The 21489-nt window shown below is 36.8% G+C and overlaps 1 protein-coding gene across 2 annotated transcripts in view; it reads left to right on the forward strand.

Annotated features, from left to right (window-relative positions):
• The window catches only part of Doa (CDC like kinase darkener of apricot), a 43890-nt gene that overhangs the window by 4643 nt on the left and 17758 nt on the right, over positions 1 to 21489 (forward strand). For both annotated transcript variants that reach the window (XM_076775758.1, XM_076775759.1), the window contains exon 3: positions 14860 to 15100. In XM_076775758.1, the coding sequence (XP_076631873.1) occupies positions 14860 to 15100 (241 nt within the window). The remainder of the gene's footprint in view (positions 1 to 14859; positions 15101 to 21489) is intronic.

Genomic DNA, 21489 nt, shown 5'->3' on the forward strand with positions numbered 1-21489 from the left:
CTCATAACGTCCATTACGTTTCATGCTGTTATCCCTAATAATTTCGAAGAAAATGGTTTGGTAACTTTAGCAAACTCTATAATTATTACAGAAGCATTTAATTCCACTTTACATCATTTACAAATCGCAAGTTCCGTTGCATTGGACTCTCCGTACACCGCGAAGCGGAAAAATATTTTTCCACGTGCACGAGTTATCTTGACTCTAGGGAATTTACGAGGTTATAAATGGACTTCATGGAATCGCGATAAATGAATTAATAATTCGAGAAACGTGAATGCATCGTTTCTTACTATAGAATTCAACAAACAAGGCAAGAATTTGCTACAATAGATTTGACAATGGTGTTGCGTGTTGTTTCCAATATGGCGACTATAATTCCTAATACCTAACTTTCAAAATTCTATGTTTGCACAGTCGAGAAAATTGAAACTTATTTTGGATACGTTTATGCAGCAAACATTTATGTATTTGAGCAATTAAAAAAATACATCAATTGAAAAACGCGGATAAATTGTGCAATTTAGGCGATCAAGAGACTGTGAAACTTAGAAAGAGCGCGGATTTGCTTTGGCGATCAATTAAATATTTAGACCTTTTCTCTGCTGCTTTTAAAGTTGTGCTAATGACTGGTGGTAATTTCTCCTTGAATTTACTTCCTGCTCTAGTAGGTCGATGCCCGATTTTAATTACGAACAATATGCAATATTAATTTCCTTAATCTTGATTGTTCCCTTCGCGTAAAGAAATATATTATCGAATTATTTACCTTCATTTAGAATTTAAATTAAACAAAAATTTTAATAAGGAAGCATAACGATCATATATTTCAATATATAGGTTTCTTTGATAGAAGTATAATTGCATATAAGATCGTCATGATTTAGAATTTAATTAGTGTAGATTTCTTTATCGATTGTGAGAGTAATATAGAAATGATTCATTTACATAGACATTCCGGTATTTTAGAATTAACAAAAATATATGGAAAAATGTTTTCTTCGCATATTTTGATTAATAAATATTTAAGATCATTTCCTGGTTTTCTCATGGTCGCGATCATGGATAAAAAAGATAAAGAAAGGCACTATGACGTACATACGTGGCCACGAGTTTGACAATGGGAGGAATTTATCATTGATTTGGACATTGGCTAGCTTTTGACTGAGCCTTTCAATCTATTTATATTTACTTCCTGTTAGTACTATGGTATGCCTGATTTAAATGCGTGTTGTGTATTCTCGAAACGTTTGGCCAGCCATTATCATACTGTTCTGCTAATTCAATTGATGGAAATATTTTTTACAGACGTACTGTCAATCACATAAGAATATGCACATTTAATATGATATTTAAATATGAATGATGCTGAAACGCAATAGGTGTTCGGTATATACAGGATAACATTGAAAACGAATAAATATACAGCGTGTTCAGCCACGATTGGGAAAAATTTTAATGGGGGATTCTAGAGGCCAAAATAAGACGAAAATCAAGAATACCAATTTGTTGATGGAGGCTTCGTTAAGATGTTATTAATAATTAAATTCAAAAATTTTATATCGTTCTGGAAAAATTATTTTTGGTTGTGGGGGTCAATTACAATCATTTTTGGTGAATAGACCTACCCCCGAAATCCTACCCACTTTCTAGAAAAAAATTCAGTACGGACGGAATTTTAAACGTTAATAATTTTTTATCGAAGCCTCCATCAACAAATTAGTATTCTTGATTTTCGTCTTATTTTTACCTCTAGAATCTCCCATTAAAATTTTTCGCAGGGGTGGCCGAACATCCTGTATATATTTGTAACTAAATAATGGTTACACGATTGGCGGAGTAGCATTGGTGACTTCGCTTTCCACCAATAGAGAATCATGCATGTTATTCTGCCAATCACGAGACTTTGCATATGGCACAAACGTTTTGTTCCTATATTATTAAGTTTCTTTCGAAACATTATTACGTAAATATTAATATTCTCGATTACCGCGAAGAAGTGTAAATGAATTAATTTTTTATTGGAATACTTCTTTTTGTATCTTTAACGTCAAAAGAAATAATTAAATGTTCTTGATCGGTACTTTATATATCATAAAAACATTCCGCGGTAGAAATGTATTTCAAACAGTATTCGTTATTTGAGATCGAAGATTTCGAAGAAGCATTTAACGCTTGAAAATCGCATGTTGCTTCTGCAAATTCTCGACGGCGTGCAAAACTGCAGAAGTAATTAGATTTTCTGCGATTACGTACCGCGAATGTTCACCGAGAATACGAAACGCAGTATTCGATCCGTATACGAAAAATTCACGGGAATACTTTAGTTAATTTTTACTTTTCGAAACGCGTGCGAGTTAATTGCCTTTATCATCGTATAATTAATTAAACCATGACGCGTTTAGCGATCGCTAATAATAAATAACATGCTTGGCGAATTAATTTGCGCGTCGTAAACTGGTCGACGAAACGATTAATACTTTATCGTTTAACCAGTTAACTGTGTTTGACGAGTATACTCGTCATCGATCGATTTTCGTGACACACAGAAATTCGCACTTTCAACACGGAGCGATACAGTTAACTGGTTAATGTCATTGTCAGTGGCCTTGATTTCATCACGGAAAAGCATTCTCTCCAAGTACGTAACGATATATCCGTGTCGGAATTGGGAAAGAAGATTAACTTCGTCACTTCGTTATAATTTATTCAATTCGTTCTTTAATATAATTCGATTAAGAAAAATACAAGACGCGAAAACAACGTGTTTCTGTTTTTTCTAAAATCAATAAACAACCAATTACTTTAAATGGCAATTGGTATTGACTCATTCTATATAATAGATTGCCTTCTATTTCAAGTTTCTCAGGCTCATTAATTGTTTACGTCCTTGCGCGCTCGTATGATTGATTTACTTTCCATTCGATTAAATTTGAAACGGTCTCGAAAAGTTTCATCTCGTTATTTCTTCGGTGTGATTGCAAATTTACAGGGAGCATCAACAACGGATTTAGCTCGGAGAAAACTGATTAAGCTTAGAATCTAGGTATGTAGGTCCTGTGGTCGTTTATTTTCTCGCGCCATCGTGTTATTTGCGCATCCACCTCGAGGGTTCGTAATAGTTCCTATGAACCGTGCTATGAGAGCAAAATTTCTCACGAAGGATACACGTAAATATACGAATAAATTGCACGTAACAGAAGTTCAATTCTGTATTTTTCGGCTGAAATTAACGACCATTTAATAAGAAATATATTCAGTTTTAAAAATAATTATTAGAATAGAATATTTCAAAAAATTATATTTATGATATTAATTCTCAAGATTTTGAGAATTGATTGATCAAAGAGAAAATATCAATACTTCTTTGTACAAAATTATATCAAGATTGTTTTCATAATTTATCAGTGTTGCCATATGTATTGTGTTCGGCTTACTGCGTGCTTGCAAAAGAATTTTAAACGACACGTATGAATCATAAGCGATAAATACAAAACAAAGCTCTATAAACTAGAACGATTCAAACAAATCGATTTTATAAGAGCTGCTCGCGTAATGTACATCTGTATCATAAACGACTGACGTCATTGTAGTACAGTACTGCGTCAATAAATTTCTGTTCGACATTTCTATCGTTACTTACTGCTAATGATCATGGTAATATCGCAGAAATTGGTGTATCTCATCTTTTTGAAGTTGTATTTTGCAAAGGCGAACGAAAATAGTTGAAAGTTTCTTCAAGATGTTCGGCCTTCGAACATCCATCAGCTCCGTTCGACGTTTCCTATTTTGCTTTGTTTCCTTTCGTGCAGTGAAAACGTTCGTCTGAAAATTCTACGGTTTCTTGAATGTTGTTTTGTAACATATAACGTGATTTCATGGTTTCGTTCATCGAGCGGCGAAAGTGTTCCGCGATGTTTTCTCCGCGATCACAGTTTCTGGTTGCGTGTAATTTCGCCTAGCAATTTAGATATCAGATACGAGAAACGAGACTCGAAATAATCCAGTTCGATCTTAATTTATAATCGTGTGTAAATATCGTTATAATTGTTTCCACCCGGCGTTTTGACCGTACAAGTTTGAAATTTCTCAGCGATTCATCGAAGGAACAAAATGGCCGTAGACGTAACAAAACTACGAACGAATTTACTTTCCCCCATTGAGTATCGGCGTTCTACTTAGAGGAGATTCGACAAATATTTATAAAAAGGAGAATTATTTATTATTTTTTGTTCAAATCGATGATCGAAGAAATATACAGGGTGTTCGCCAACCCCTGGGAAAAATTTTAATGGGAGATTCTAGAGGTCAAAATAAGACGAAAATCAAGAATACCAATTTGTTGATGGTGGCTTCGTTAAGAAGTTATTAACGTTTAAAGTTCCGCCAATACTGAATTTTTTTCTCGAAAGTGGATAAGATTTCGGTAGTATGTCTATTCACCAAAAATTATTGTAATTGACCCCCGCAACCGAAAATAATTTTTTCAGAATTAATTAAAAATTTTTTTTTTCGTCAAAAAATTTAGGCACCTACCCCCTGTCGATTTTCCTTAAAAATTCGTTTTTGATTTTTAATAATTTCGCTTGACGTCCTACAGAAAAGTTGTCTAATACTTTTCTATAGGTACCCATGAGCTCTACTTCAGAAAAAAGTTTCATTGAAATATATTCACTATTATAGAAGTTATGGCTGTCTGAAAATTGGACCATTTTTATGGGGTTTTTCTCATTTTAGGGGGTCAAGGAACAACTTTTCGAATATTTTTTGAATTTCTACATATTCTACATTAAAATACACGTAGTTTGCTTTTTTAAACATTAAAATCGTCCAATCCGTTCAGAAGTTATGATGTTTTAAAGATTCGCATGAAATTTACTGGAAGCATTTTTGGCCTGAAATTATATTTTCGGTAAGGAATTTTTTTCTCGAAAATGGTTAGGATTTCGAGGGTATGTCTATTGAACAAAAATTATTATAATTGGTCCCTGCAATCAAAAATAATTTTTTTAGAACGATTTAAAATTTTTTAATTTTGTTGAAAAATTTCACACCTCGAATTTTTTTCTCGAAGGAGGGTAGGATTTCGGGGATATGTGTATTCATCAAAAATGATTGTAATTGACCCCCGCAACCGAAAATAATTTTTCCAGGACGATTTGAAATTTTTGAATTTAATTGTTAATACTTTTTAACGAAGCCTCCATCAAGAAATTGGTATTCTTGATTTTCGTCTTATTTTGGCCTCTAGAATCTCTCATTAAAATTTTTCCCAAGGGTGGTCGAACACGCTGTATATTATTTTGTCTTTTCATTTCGAATCTTTAATTTTGAAACAACAGTAATATTGTACTGAATGGATTAAAAATAAATGGAGCATCGTTCTCTTCGATTATGTGTTAGTAAAATGAGGACTCGGGGGGGTTAAATATAGATGTAACTGAAAACGTTCTCTCCTGTGGTAAAGACGCGCGTATAAAATGCCTCGACGATGGCGTTTTCTAGTGCGTGGACCGAGAAGTGTTGATGAATCGAATCTCAAAGAACGTTCACAGTGTTTACACGGTTACGTTCGAGCTTCCTCCTTGCGCCCTAGCGAGAAGGAACACCGCGATAATCGCGCGAGTATTCGTTCGTATTTGCAATAATCTTTGATACATCGGAGGGAAAACGATGATACATTGATACGATGCAGCGATTACGATATACTGTTCAATTGTAATTCAGGTCACAAGACGGACGGAAGTTAAAGGATGCCAGTCCTCTACGTCGCCCTCGCTTCCTGGATACCAAGGTACAGTACATTTGAAACTCCCCTACGAAAAGAGAAATAATAATACAGAACGTAAGGCAACGATTCATTCGTGGAGTATTGGGATTTTGAAGAGAACAAAGAAATTTTGCAGGGGAGTTGCAAACTTATCTTGTTCTGTGGAGCAACTGCTAGAATTGAATTCTTTATTCGTGACGTTTTCGACATTTACAAAATTACAGAAACAGTTAAAATCAATCTTAAATTTAACAAAAATTATTATGTATTTACCTGAGGTTTTGTCCGCGTTGAATCTTGTCATATACGAATAAAATATAGTTTTATTGGTTACTTATTGCTCGAATAAAGTTTTGTGCAAATCTGGTCGAAACATTGTGAGCAAAGAATTAAATTAATTTTAGTATTTGTTCGATAAAACCAAATAATTTACACTTCCCTTGTCAATTTTGTCTTCTATGCTCGTGTGAGCAAAAGAAAGAAGAGAAAGTCTGGTTTAATATAAATAATGAAATTCTGAGATTTAAAGCGAACGATAAATTAACAGTATAACAATAACGGGAATACGATTATAAAATATTAATTCCTGTCTCTTCCTACAATATAATTTTCCTACTCTATTACACGGTTTACACTCGAATATCACACAGGTTTTTGTAAAGGTAAACAGATGCTTTTAAACCTAAAAGTTTGGATGTAGACTGAAGAACTGCACGCTTGGAACGCTTTCTGCTAAATCTATGCCTTATAACAGTTGCAAAATTCCGTTTCGTGGGTGTATTAATATTTATGGTTTAAATTATATTATAAGTAAAGTACAATATATTATAAGAAAATCAACAATTCACGGATAAGTTTCTATATGAAATATATTGTATTTGATGGAGCTCCAGGAATAGAAGTATTTCACTTCCTTCATATCTTGTAGTTTATGAAATGTCAAGATCATTTTGAATTTTTTGAATGCCAACGCTTATTTTTCTTTATTGCTGCATTGGAGCTAATAAAAAACGAATTCCATGACTTCTAATAATCAGCTAGAAGTGACCTTCACACTCAGAACACACGTTATGTATTCCTGTACTTAATAAGAATTATAATTTGAAGTACTAGTGATGGTTAACTGTTTGTATTTATCGTTTCTTGTGACTTATTGAAGTCACTTGAGAGTCACTTTATTAGAGTTCATTAACCCTTTGCACTCGAGGGCTCCGGAGCGGAGCCATTTAAAATTTGTCTTCAAACTCGAGGGCTCCGCTACGGAGACAATGCAAATAATTTTCAGTTTTTAACATAAGAACAAAAACAAATCGTAAAAACTAGTTGTAGGATGTTTCGCTGTTGGTGACAAATGACGGTCGCAGCTCGCGGATTGTTATGCTCTCGATAACAGCAAATAATCGCGGTTTGAGCAACATTCTGTTGTCCGCACTTGGATGCAAGTGAGTTAAGTCCTATTATTTAGTAGTAGAGTGTATCAGATTCGAGTTTATCTGTTGTTTTTATATTTTGAATTCATATTTATATCCCCGATATGGCAAATAAAAGAAAAATTTGTGAAAATTATAGTGATATTGAAAGTAGTAGCGATGAATTAGAATTTGAAGTTTATAGTGAACATAACATAAATAATATAGACGCTCTTACCCATGATAACGCAGACAATATTGAACTAAACCATGAATCCGATTCTAATGATAGTGATATATTTCCTGTTGTACGACGATACATACCGAGAATTGAAAGTGATATTGAGGGATCTGAAAGTGATACCGGAGAAAATGTAGAAGACACAGCAGATTCAACTGGAAATGACGAATGGATAGATGTTTCGGAAGTGGATAATATTCCATCTCCTATGGATTTCGATATTTCACCTCGAATTGCCGGACCACAAATTTCCAACGATATAAAAGAACCATTAGATTTTTTTCGATTATACTTTACGGATACATTGATTGATTCCATAATAAAAGAGACAAATGATTACGCAAATTCAAAACTGCGAGGAAAGCAATTGTCAAAGAGATCAATATGGAATACATGGAGTGATGTTAATCGGAAAGAATTTCTGGCCTTCATTGGAGTGATCTTGAATATGGGAACCATGCCGGTTGCAAATCTCCAGGAATATTGGTGTACCAAATTCACCAGTAAAATTCCATTCTTTTCAGACGTATTTACCCGAGATAGATTCCAACAAATATTTTGGATGCTTCATTTACACAAAAATGCACCAGTAGGCAGAAATACATGCTTAAGGACCCGCATTCAAAAGGCTAATAACTTTTTACAATACATCAACTTAAAATTTTCCGAACATTTTGTACCTTATCAGTCGATTTGCGTTGATGAATCCATTATAAAATTTAAGGGGAAAATATGTTTTATGACATATAATCCAGCTAAACCCACTAAATGGGGAATTAGAATTCACGTTCTGGCCGACTCAAATACCGGTTATGTTTATTCGGTTTTGCCTTATTACGGCAGTATTACTTCTGAAAATCTCATAAGACCTGATCTGCCTGTCAGTTCCAGAATTCCCTTAGACCTGTATAGAAAACTATTGGACAATGTTCCTAATGCTAAAGGTTATCACATGTATACCGACAGGTATTATACAAGTATACCCCTTGCTGAAGAACTGCTAAAAATGAATTGTTTCCTCACCGGCACAATAAAAACAAATAGGAAATATTTACCAATGGTAATAAAAAAACCGCAATTTGTAAGAGACAGAAAAACAGTGGCTTACAGAAAAGGCAAAACCCTAGTTCTTGCATGGAAGGACAAAAGGATTGTAACTTTGTTAAGTACTCGTAATGAAGCGGGTTTGATATCGGTTGATAGAAGAGTACGTGGTGGTGAATTAGTCAGAATACAAAAACCTAAAATTGTTATTGATTACACAAAAAATATGCGTGGAGTAGATCGGGCCGACCAATATGCTGCAACATATTGTTTTTTGAAAAAATCCCTGAAATGGTGGAGGAAATTATTCTTCTGGGGGATGGAAATGTGTACAGTAAATTCATACATATTGTACACTTCTGTTAAAAAAATAAATAATGAAAAACCAATGTCACATTTGAAGTTTGTAAAATTGTTGGTGGACCAATTGATTGGGAATTTTCGACAAAACAGCACATCTCGAAAATACACTTACACACCAAATACGGAGGGCAGGCTCAACAACCACCTACACATTATACGTTCTGGAACCAAGAAAGATTGTGTAGTGTGTTCCAATAGAAAAATTCCGGGTGAAAGACGGCAGACCCATTATTTTTGTGATACCTGTCTAGAAAAGCCAAGATTACATATTGGCAATTGCTTCGAGAGGTATCACACTTTGGACGATTACAAAATGTAATAATTTTATAATTTTTTGTTTTTTTATATATCATAACATTTGTATTCATAAACAATTAAAAAAATAATAACATACCACGATGACTTTTCTTTTAATGCGAATATCATTAACTTACATGTGAATATGATCTTTTCACTAAAATCGCTTCGAGTTGCTGGTAATATGAATGAAAAAAAACTTCGAGTGCAAAGGGTTAAATTTGTTGTCATGGGAAGCCGCCGCGTTACATTGTATTACGAGACGAAAGCCGTTAACGGTTCGCCTTGCACACGGCGTGGTTTGCACACGGCCTGGCCTGCACACGTGGACCGATCGCGTTCTAGCTTTTTCGGCGATCGGCAATTGTCAAGCGAACCGCTACTTAAACGAAGCTTCGCGGCGTGCGATCCCTAGATCGTCTTGAGCTCTCGTAGCGACGCGTAATGTATTCTGTTTTGTTATAATAAAGTTATTCTGTTACTGTTATCTGTGGGTATACTTTCCAATGTGGACCACTGCGGATCTCCTATTGTCCTCTTATTAACAATAAAATTCGTCCTTTTATCGGCATACTTGGGACCGGGGCAATGCCGAAAAATCAAATACAATACACGAGGAAATGAGACAGAAAATGAAATTACAGAAACATTCCTGGCTACAGATTATATTTTCGTTAATGAATTTTTTTCTTGAAAATGCGTAGGAATTCGGAGGTATGTCTATTCACCAAAAATGATTGTAATTGACCCCTGCAACTAAAAATAATTTTTTTAGAATGATTTGAAATATTTTAATTTTGTCGAAAAATTTCACACCTTCTCGAATTTTTTTCTTGAAAGTGGTTAGGATTATGGGGGTATGTCTATTCACCAAAAATGATTGCAATTGACCCCCGGAACCGAAAATAATTTTTTTAGAATTAATTAAAAATTTTTTTTTTTTGCTGAAAAATTAAGGCACCTACCCCCTGTCGATTTTTCTTAAAAATTCGATTTTCATTTTTAATAAATTTGTTTGACGCGCTACGGAAAAGTTGTCTAATACTTTTTTGTAGGTACCCATGACCTCTACTTCAGAAAAAAGTTTCATTGAAATATATTCACTATTGTAGGAGTTATGCCTGTTTGAAAATTGGACCATTTTTATAGGGTTTTCCACATTTTTCGGGGTCAAGGACCGACTTTTCGAATATTTTTGCGATTTCTACATATTCTCCACCAAAATACGCGTAGTTTGCTTTTTTAAACATTAAAATCGTCGAATCCGTTCAGAAGTTATGACGTTTTAAAGATTCGCATGAAAATTCAGTCAGACATTTCTGGCCAGAAATTATATTTTCGGTAAGGAATTTTTTTCTCGAAACTGAGTAGGATTTCGGGGGTATGTCTGTTGACCAAAAATGCTTGCAATTGATCCCTGCAACTAAAAATAATTTTTTCAAGACGATTCGAAAGTCTTTTTTTTCACTCAGAACTTCCAGCACTTACTCGAATTTTTTTCTCGATAGTGGGTAGGATTTCGGGGGTATGTCTATTGACCAAAAATGATTGTGATCGACTCCCGCAACCGAAAATAATTTGTGTTGTTTGAATACAATCAACTCAAGGCGATTCATGCTTTTAAGGTCACTTTTTCCCCCGTGACTCATGCCAACTTCGACTTGTACTTTCATGATACGCCAGCTTAGAAAGTAAATTTTCTATTTGTGAGGCAGGGAGCAACTGTCTGGAGGTTAACGCGATGAGACGAGAGATAGAGCGTCGGTGTAGCCAAACTGTATATGGTGGGGAAGCTTCCTCGGTGGCCTTGACCGGCCAATTGATTTTGTTCCAATTATGACGCGATTCTTTCTATTATCGATTCGTGAATGAACACTGTTGTACATTCTTATTTGTCAATTAGTAACAATCTTTAGTGGACGTGTTTTCTATACAAATATAAACGAAAAGTAACACTTTAAAATTAATTTTTCAATCCTCTTAAATTATATTTTATGCATAAAGTGTTAAACGACGTATCTTAATTTTCAACCGTGTCAGTAACTCATTTTCCTACCTGTACCTCCGCGGTACAAGAGCGAAAATACAGCGTGTCATTTGAAAATAATGACCTTGAGACGACCTTGGGAAACAAATCTCACGCATCCCGTGTATCGCATCAAGCATTGAATGGAGCAGACGCAAACAACCGTTTGAACTATTACGCTTTTCATTCCGTTTCATTCAAAGGAGCCAGTTAAATGACTGGAAGAATTCGTTGAAGGTTGTTTGTTTCCTGCGACGATTATTTTATTTTTTTTCTCTTGGCACCAGCAAGCACGAACAAGCACGACCGAAAGTGGGGGGCAGCGTTGCGGCTAAAGGGCGGTCTTTTGCGCATAATCCTATGACCTCTTTAGCTCGAGGATTCTTCGGAAAGGATACACGTTGCGCTATCAATTCCACGTTCTCGCCAGAGTTTCGGTGGGATTTTGGACGTGATCCAAGACACGAGCCAGCAGGAGAAGCTGGAGCGTGATCGGGCCACTTTTCGTCAATCCTTGCTAGCGTAACGTCGTCCTTCCGCTCCGGCGAGTTGCGCACGTTTGTCGCACAAAGTGATTTACATTTAACGTAACTAATTGTGGGATCTCGCGCGTTTCGATAAACTTCCGTCCGGAGTGCGCGATCGGTATCGAGAAGTCGATCTCGGTAATCGCGACTCCGGCGCTAATTCCATAACTCAACGAGGAATATAAATGTTGATCGGCTGTGTCGACGAGAATCAAGATTTGCTTGTGGTTTGTATCCAGTGTATCGTTAGCTTCGATTGAACGTTATCATTTTTTATTTTCAACGAATTTTAAAAGAACCAAAACGATGAATTTTAACACTAGGTTTACGGTACGCGCCAATTTGACGCATTCAGATCCTAAACTTAACGTTATAGGACTCATAAATATTATTTGTTAACAATTTATGTTGAATTGAATTGATGTAATGATATGGATGTATCCTCTAATTAAAAGAAAAACTGCATTTTAATGCAACTGTCAACGTAGCGAATTATAATAAAAATGTGCGCAACGAGTGTCCGTAAACCTAGTGTTAAAGATAAAAATTGTTTATTAGGTTCGAAATAGATAGTTTTCTTTACTTATTTCGATAGTTTGTTTATTATGTAGTAAAGATAAAGATTTACTTGTTCGATAGAATAAACGTCTATGTATTACTCTTATTGGTTATCTGTTTTCTGAATACAGTTTTGCCTATTTATATTGTATAAGTGACCTGCTAGTAAAGATAATGGAGTATTTTACCTAATTAGTACTATACAGAGTGTTCGGCTAACCCTGGGAAAAATTTTAATGGGGAATTCTGGAGGCCAAAATAAGACGAAAATCAAGAATACCAATTTGTTGATGGTGTCTTCGTTAAGAAGTTATTAACGTTTAAAGTTCCGCCAATACTGAATTTTTTTTCTCGAAAGTGGATAAGATTTTGGGAGTATGTCTATTCACCGAAAATGATTGTAATTGACCCCCGCAACCGAAAATAATTTTTCCAGAACGATTTGAAACTTTTCAATTTCGTCGAAAAATTTAGGCACCTACCCCTTGTTGATTTTCCTTAAAAATTCGTTTTTGATTTTTAGTAACTTTGTTTGACACCCTACAGAAAAGTTGTCTAATACTTTTTTGTAGGTACCCATGAGCTCTACTTCAGAAAAAAGTTTCATTGAAATATATTCACTATTGTAGGAGTTATGGCCGTTTGAAAATTGGACCATTTTTATGGGGTTTTTCTCATTTTGCGGGCTCAAAGACCAACTTTTCGAATATTTTTGCGATTTGTACATATTCTCCACCAAAATACGCGTAGTTTGCTTTTTTAAACATTAAAATCGTCCAATCCGTTCAGAAGTTATGGTGTTTTAAAGATTCGCATGAAATTTACAGGAAGCATTTTTGGCCTGAAATTATATTTTTGGTAAGGAATTTTTTTCTCGAAAATGGTTAGGATTTCGAGGGTATGTCTACTGATAAAAAATTATTATAATTGGTCCCTGCAATCAAAAATAATTTTTTCAGAACGATTTGAAATTTTTTTTTTCCGTCGAAAAATTTTCCGATCGGTATGGAACTTTAAACGTTAATAACTTTTTAACGAAGCCTCCATCGACAAATTGTTATTCTTGATTTTCGTCTTATTTTGGACTCTAGAATCTCCCATTAAAATTTTTCCCAGGGGTGCCGAACACCCTGTATACGAAATATAAAATTTTTCCGACAGACCTCGAAAACCAAATACGCGACAAAGTAACAGCTGTGGAGCGTTTAACCTTGAAATTTAGGACTTCTGACACGGTCTGCCCGATCAAGACGTTAAAGAATACGTCAGCGAATACTCTTAAGTGAAATGGTCTATTTGAAGCCAGACAGCTTAAGTAGGTCAACTCACTGTTGCTCTGAAATACACGTACATTTTGTGCAGCATATTCAGCCTAAGCTTAATTCTCAGTCAGCTCCGCATTACATCGAATTCGCTATATCGAGCGACCATAATCGTCGCGATTAGTTCTGTTTCGCGTTGTACATTTCTTCGTGCGTTGCGTACACGGTATAATTATTTTCACTGGAATAATCCAACATTCGTGCGTAGTTTTAATAACTTGCCTACTTTTGGTGATATAAACAAAGCGCTAAATACAATGGTACATAACATATTTCTTTCAAGGTCATATTTTGTAAGGTTACACGTAATTAAAATATGCGCAGAATTTATTTCCAGTAAATTATCTGGCGAATCTTTGCTAATATAAATAAACGACTGTTATGTATCTTCGCCAAGATCAGAAATATTTTAACATGAAAATTGAGCGTTTTGTACAGGCGTTGCTGCATTAACTACTTTGTAGCACTTTCATTTCTGATGTACAGGTCGTAAATTATCCAAGAACATGATCTACCAGTCACGTTACAAATGTGTTAGAAAATCGTACGATCTCCTTTCTCCCTTTTTATCGCCAAGTCATTGAAATAACAGGGTGAAAGTACGATCGTTTCTAACAATCGTAGCAGAATTTCTACGATCAGTTTCTCTATTAGATATGCCAGAAAGTTCTGCTTGGGTTTAAGAAGAAACCGAATAATAAATATCAGTACACTCGTAAATCTCGCGTTTAATTTAATGAACTTTCTATGGTTGAATAGGCGAACCATTAAGTGTACGCAAACGAGATCTGCTTAACTGTTAATAAAATTTAATTGAATACCACCTTCGATTATAGAAAAACTAATTTGAGACACGAGTTAAATATTAAAATTCAGCTATTCCCTTTGCAGTACTCGACAAACGGCGCATTTAGCTTTATCCTGCAATATACGAGGAAAAAATGATCGTCGTACCGTAATAACGAGCAACGATATCCCGACATCTGGTACATACATACGTGTGCTCGTTCAACTTTAAAAACAACACATTGTTTCGTACGCGAGTACGTATCCCTCGTTTTAACAGGCTAAAACGAGTCAAAATTGTAGGTATTTGAGATTTTACTATGTAGAAGTTTCTGGTACGAAATTTATAAATTTTCCGGAAGATAAGACCGACCCACTAAAGATTAATAATTTTGGGATGAATGGGTCGAAGGACACTGACGTTAACACGCACGGTAGCTTGTTTTTCAGCGACGATACGGTGATGAAATTCTCACCGATTTTCTGGTTAACGTCGAATCTACTTTTGAATTTTAGCGGAGAACGTGTGCTGAGGTCGCGTCAACACGATCGAGGAACGAGCCAGGAGCGACGATACAAGCGAAGCCACCGACGATCACCGAGCAGCGGTCGACAACACGGGCATCGTGATCGTGATCGCGACCGCGATCGCGTAGCTCATCCGACCTCCTGGCGTCCAAGGATCTACCGACACCATGCCTCGTCGTCGACAAGCCAGGAACGCCACCGACACCGTTCGCCGTCCTCCAAAAGTCAGGTGAGTCCAAAGGTGTCGACGACTTGTTAAAATTGTTTGCATACCCGACCGTACGTCTTTTGCACGGCTTCGGACTATACGATACTCTCGAGTAACATAAGAAGGATTATCCCCTCACACTAACCCCCGAATACCCATTTCCAGCAATAATCATACACACTGGCAGGTGCCAGCGGTACTCTATCGGTTAGGATCGTTTCGGTACTCGACGATCGAAGCCAAGCAGAGAGATGATCCTCTTTTTGCAGGTTGCATCTTGTCCGATAATTTTAGACGTTTCGCGAGCTGTGCGAAAGCGTTGTATACTTTTTCTCTCGCGTTCCTGTTATTGCTTCATGGTAAAAAAAAAGAAAAGAGAAACTGGGTTCCGATATAGAACGAGTGAATCATCTCCTGTAACGCGTTAACTGCCGTGTCACTCGAATTCGAGCGACGTGTTTATTCCGTCAGGTTATTAATATATATTTTTATCAAAGCGCGATATGTAAAGTGGCGATAATTATGGAAATAAACACGTTCACTCGTATTTTCAATATTCGCTTATAGATTCGCCGTTCAACAAAATCTTCTTGAAATCATCTATGAGACATAAATTCTTTGGTTATAAAAGCAAAAATATTGCCACGTCTCGTTCTTTAAGTATAGCTGCTAAGTTTGATCCGAATTTTCTACAAATAGGAAATTGTTCAAACGTTTAGTCACGTCTAAAGTAGAATCCGCTAGGAAAGCTTTTACTGAAGAGTCCTCTTATGGATCGAGGACGAAACGCCCCAATTTGCAACCAAGGAATTTACTTCTCAAGTATATTAACCAGAGGCGCGCGAGAACCCGACGACTTTTTTTTGAGATCGGGTCCGGGGATCTCTGAAGCATCTTGCCACTTGACGATGTCGAGATTTCCCGGGAATGCACGATGGGCCAGAATTGAATTTTAGCTGTACAAATTTTCGACTATATGAGGGATGAAAATATGTTATATTAGAACAAAGGTAAATTCTCAGATAAAGTCTCGTTAATGGGGTGCTGTCATTGGTTGGATTATCCTTGGTAACTAGAACTGTCCTCTACGAATATGCGAAGTGATCAAATTTGTGTTACCTTTCCTCTCTAAGTTACCTTCCGTCCTCGTCATGACGGAACACTTAGAGAGTCTCTGTAATGTTTGCTGTGCAAGTTTCATGAAATTGGTGAATGATATGTCCTCTAGGAACGTTTAATAGCCTTAGGGATTCAACCCCATAAAATAAAATTCTTATTACGTATTAATTTTTTGCATCGAGAATCAACGACAGTGACGATGAAGATTTAGGTCAGAAGCAAGAAGAATACGACTCTGTAAGTCAGATTTAGCACGACGGTCAACGTGATAAACAAATCCGAGGATACTTTGCCTTGATAATACCATCGTCCCGTTATCTGTCGAGCCGTGGATCCCTCATGGTTCTCGATACCGTGGATCGCGTCGCGATATAAATACGCGGTTGGACCGACGAACGAAGCAGAGACGGATCGAGGAGCGAGGATAGAAAGAAGAGGAAAGAAGAAAAACGGTACGAAGAGAAAGAGCGGAGGATCGGTACGCGGGAGATACGGCGCAACTAGCGCGACGTGCCCCGGCGCAAATGCCGATGATTCTTCTTTCTTACCCAGCGTCGGCTATTTTCGACCGACGATTATTTTCGAGGGGGACTCGTCACCAGAGATGCCAGATTCAGCACCCGGTGCTTTCTCACACTATGCCAGATCATGCGTACGTGAGCTCGTGGAGTTTCGGAAAGTCGACAAAGACAAACTGACACATGCCCTCTTTCTCGATTATTCCGAAGCTGCCCGAAGTAATTTCGGTCCGCCTCGTGGGAGTCGAGAGAGAAAGGCTCACATTTGCCTTCTCGCTCTTAATAACTGAAATCCAACCTCCCGTCTACGGCATACGATTTGGAATCTCGAGCCGTGATTTTCGACTGCCCAGACATTTTTATTTTCCGACCTATGTAGGCGCACATAAGCAAAATACCCATAATGGAAAAAAAATTTTGTAAAATTTATTTTACGGAAATACACGTTTTAAGACCCCCTGATTATATATTAATTATTGAAAAAAAAGAAATTTTTTTTATTATTCCCATGTATGAGTGTACATATGCATATTAATAATACGATTTTTCAAAATCAAAATTTTTTAAGATTGAAAATTAATAAAGTAAAATGAGAGTCCACTCTTTGCCAGTATTGTGCACGTTGTGGCATTTTTCAATAAGAAGAGTTCTTATTTTTATAACATAAACAAAAAAGTAGAATTAATAGTTGCGGAAATTAATTAATAATGATTTTCCTCGATATATTTTGAGTAAACCGCTGTTAAAATAGGTGCGAGTCGGTCTCTGGGGGGTTTTCTCCCCTGACCTGATCTCTCACCCTTTAACGGGGAGTCCGAAATTCAAGGGATTGGAATTGTGTGGGAAAGTGAATTGTACATTTAAAAATTTCCTTCGCCTGGTCCACTGGACACAGGCCGTTTATTTAAACAAAAATTAAAATTTTAATTAAACAAAAATGAAGGAAATTTAAATAATCGAAATTAAATTTATTTATTATTTAAAAAATTGCAGGAAAAAACCCCGAGCTGATGGCTCGGGAAAAAAAACCTGCGCCGCCGTTGGCCCCTACGGCTCTCGTCTCGGTCTTCTGTAATCAAAAAGAAATACCGAAATCCGGCGGTTAATATCTGACAACGCTCGGTGCGTTGTCTGACTCGCTCTAATCCACACGCTCCTTCTTCCGTTTACGGTAAACAGGAGCGGGATTCTTACACAACGATACACAACTGTGTTAGTGGACTGTATTATTATTTCAACGTTTCAGATTTTGGAAACGTTGAATTGCAGATGGGGAAGACGAGATTCTAATCTCGATCTTCCCACTGCTGCAGGCTTGGTTTTTGCAGGAGAGGACAACAAGTGGAGGTTGTAAGGCTCCAAAGGTTGTCAACTCCGCGGTCCCTCGCCGTTTCCTGGTCCGTACGGGATCGGTGTGATGCAGAGCCTTAACTGCGCAGAAGCGACTGATTATTAAGGGTCTAACACCACGGTGCCCTTTGAACGTAGTTCTACGTCGAGTGTCCGTACCCACTGACGATCTGGAACCCACGCTCGAGCAGGTCGAAACCAGCCGAGATATTTACCCAGGGAATGCCAATAAGGCCCCTATCGGGTGTTATCCCAAACTTTTGTTTCGACCCTGGAAAACGACGAACCCAACCCAGGGAGAATGCAACAAAGTCGCCCTATAGATTGAGTTTTTGAACCGTGCAATAGCCAAGCAGAGAATCAAGAAATTCTCTCGGTTCTCGAACACGACCACTGATTACAGCAATCCGTGTTCTTCGTCGCAACGGTGGCGATAATCAAGCACTATTTAAGTGTAAATTTGATTATGCTCAGCCACCGATTGCGGGATAAATCTTTGGAAAGATAATCACGCTGATTTTATTCATTTCCACTTTTACACGACCACTGATTACAGCAATACGAGTTTATTCAGCACCGATGGCGGTAACCAATCACTATAAAAGTGTAAATTTGGTACTTTTCAGCCTTCGGTTGCTTTTTGAGTGAAGTGGAATGAAAATCAGTTGGATTTTGTTTCTTTCCAAAATGGTTCGTTCGTCGCGGTGACCGATTTCTGCATGTGAACGTATAGCCGGAATATTTCGACTCAAGGGCAGGATTATTTAAATCCGCTGCAGTCTCCATTCCGAGCAACTTTGTTCACATAATTCTACGACAAGTTAGACAAAACTAACTTGTCGAGAATCGGTCTCCGACTTCAGACGAGGTCGACGACGAGGTCCGCTCTCGTCGAGAACCAAATAGCGAGTCCACCTGAGACATACCTGCTTAACCGTGGCCACGAGGGAGGGAAAATTTTCATCTCGTGGCGTTGTCTGATCTAAGCTGTCTGTCTCTTATTAATTTTGAATCCTCTCTTCGTTTCGGCGCAGTAACACCTCGTATAGGAACCGTTACTGGGCCGATCGCGGAACTGTTATCGAATGTAAATACAGAGTTTTTCTATGCGGTATTGTTCCTGGAACGTATTACGCCTCAGAGAAGCCTCTGGAATGTCGCGTAAACAAGGAACAACACCGTACAAGAAATGGCCCGTTTTTCTCTCGATCACGTGACGGTTTAACCGACGTTTTTCGATTGTCGAATTAACGCGATATTTAAACAACCGTATCAATTTGTTATGACGAACTAAATATTATATGTTTGATTTGGCTTAATTTTGCATAAAAAAATGATTGTATCGATCCATAAAAATTAATAATGTGCACGATACTGTTCAATGGAAATCACGGGAAAGTGGTGGTCTCTTCCATCAGGAGGGAAATGTAAAAAATTGTTATTTAATTATTCAATGTGCAATATTGAAATGTTTAAACTAATGTAATGAAAAAAGAGCTCGTAGATACATTAATTTTTGATTAATGTACATACGAGCAATAGTCACGAGATCCCCACCATCAAACCGTTTAAAAACAAAGGAATAGTGATCCCGTTTGCCAGTATGATACAAAGTATGGGTTGGATTTTAAATTTGAAAAGGACATAGTCGAATATTTTTAAAGGTACAAAACATAGCGTTTCATTTTAGAACAGTAACATGAGTTAGCAGGTACTATCATAAAACTGTTTTAGCCAGTTATATCCCTTTTTACCTGAAGTATAAGGTAAAAAGTACGAGGTACAAGTAAATCGAAATCCGAAAATCATTCACATTATATCAATGTAAATGAAGCGGCCTTTCCATCAGAGTTAAATACAAAATTTTGTAATTTCTGTGAAAACAGAATTTTCATTAGATGTACGTGGTGTTTAAAATTTTTATGTTTTGACTGTTTTTACGAAAAATACGATCCAGATTCATGTACTTCATATATTGAAAATAACACATGTTAAATGTAATTGGTAAATTCAACTTTAAAACAAATATTCGAAGATCAGACAAAAATATAATGTCACATTTAGTGTACGATTAAAATATAATTAAAAAAAAAAGATTTCTTTTAGCAGAGTTCGAACCTGCAGAGCAAAAGAAGCTCGAACTTACAGCCAAACACCCCATCATTCACACCACACTACTTATTGGTGAATTTGGTTCTATTTTTGAAGAGAAGTAGCTGTAATAACTTTAATAATATCTTGCAGTAAAACTTAACCCAAAATCGGGTACCATTCCAACTTTCCCTTATTAGAATCGAGTTTTCAATTTGTTTTAGCGAAAATCCCAGTCGGTTAAGCTGCTTACTGCTGTTTTTAATTACCAAGCATTTATTTCTCAATTAACCCTTTGTGAGTAAAACCATTTTGCACATTATTCTAAAACATTTGTGATATTCGTTTTCAATGCGATTTAAGTAAGCATGTAATATATAAGATTTCATTTAAGTTTTTCTTTTCTAGAGAAGATAAAGAAAAAGTTTATTTAATTTTTCTTACATAAAATTGAATTTTTCCCAAGATTTATATGAAACATTTAAAAGATCTTTTATAAATTACGCCTATGTATCGGAACAACTATGAAACAAGAGATATAATCATTATTATCCATGGGCTGATTATAGACGAAGACTAATCGGACTTTGAAATGAGAACATAAAACTTAAATGTAAAGTTCCATTTAAATTCATTCAGCCATTTATACTCAATCGTATTAATAATATACATATGTACACTCATACATGGGAATAATAAAAAAAATTTCTTTTTTTTTCAATAATTAAAATATAATCAGGGGGTTTTAAAACATGTATTTCGGTAAAATAAATTTTACAAAATTTTTTTTCCATTATGGGTACTTTGCTTATGTGCGCCTACATAGGTCGGAAAATAAAAATGCCTGGGCAGTCGAAAATCACGGCTCGAGATTCCAAATCGTATGCCGTAGACGGGAGGTCGGATTTCAATTGTTAAGAGCGAGAAGGCAAATGTGAGCCTTTCTCTCTCGACTCCCACGAGGCGGACCGAAATTACTTCGGGCAGCTTCGGAATAATCGAGAAAGAGGGCATGTGTCAGTTTGCCTTTGTCGACTTTCCGAAACACCACGAGCTTACGTACGCGTGGTCTGCCATGTGTGAGTATCGCACCGGGTGCTGAATCTGGCATCTATGCTCGTCACGCGGTTTCGCCGTGGTTTTAGTGCGAGTCGCGCCAGATGGCCAGCGCAACACCGTCCGGCATCGTCGTCGGGAAACGCGACGGCAGGGAAGCCGGTCCGTCGGAAGCTGAGACGCGCGCGCGAACAGTGTCCTCGAGTACCCAGGAGTCCGCGATCACGTCAAAGATCGCGACCGTGTGACGTTTGCCTCGGAAGGGTGGCGAACGAT

Source organism: Colletes latitarsis, chromosome 10 (genome assembly GCF_051014445.1).
Source record: "Colletes latitarsis isolate SP2378_abdomen chromosome 10, iyColLati1, whole genome shotgun sequence".
Lineage (NCBI taxonomy): Eukaryota > Metazoa > Arthropoda > Insecta > Hymenoptera > Colletidae > Colletes > Colletes latitarsis.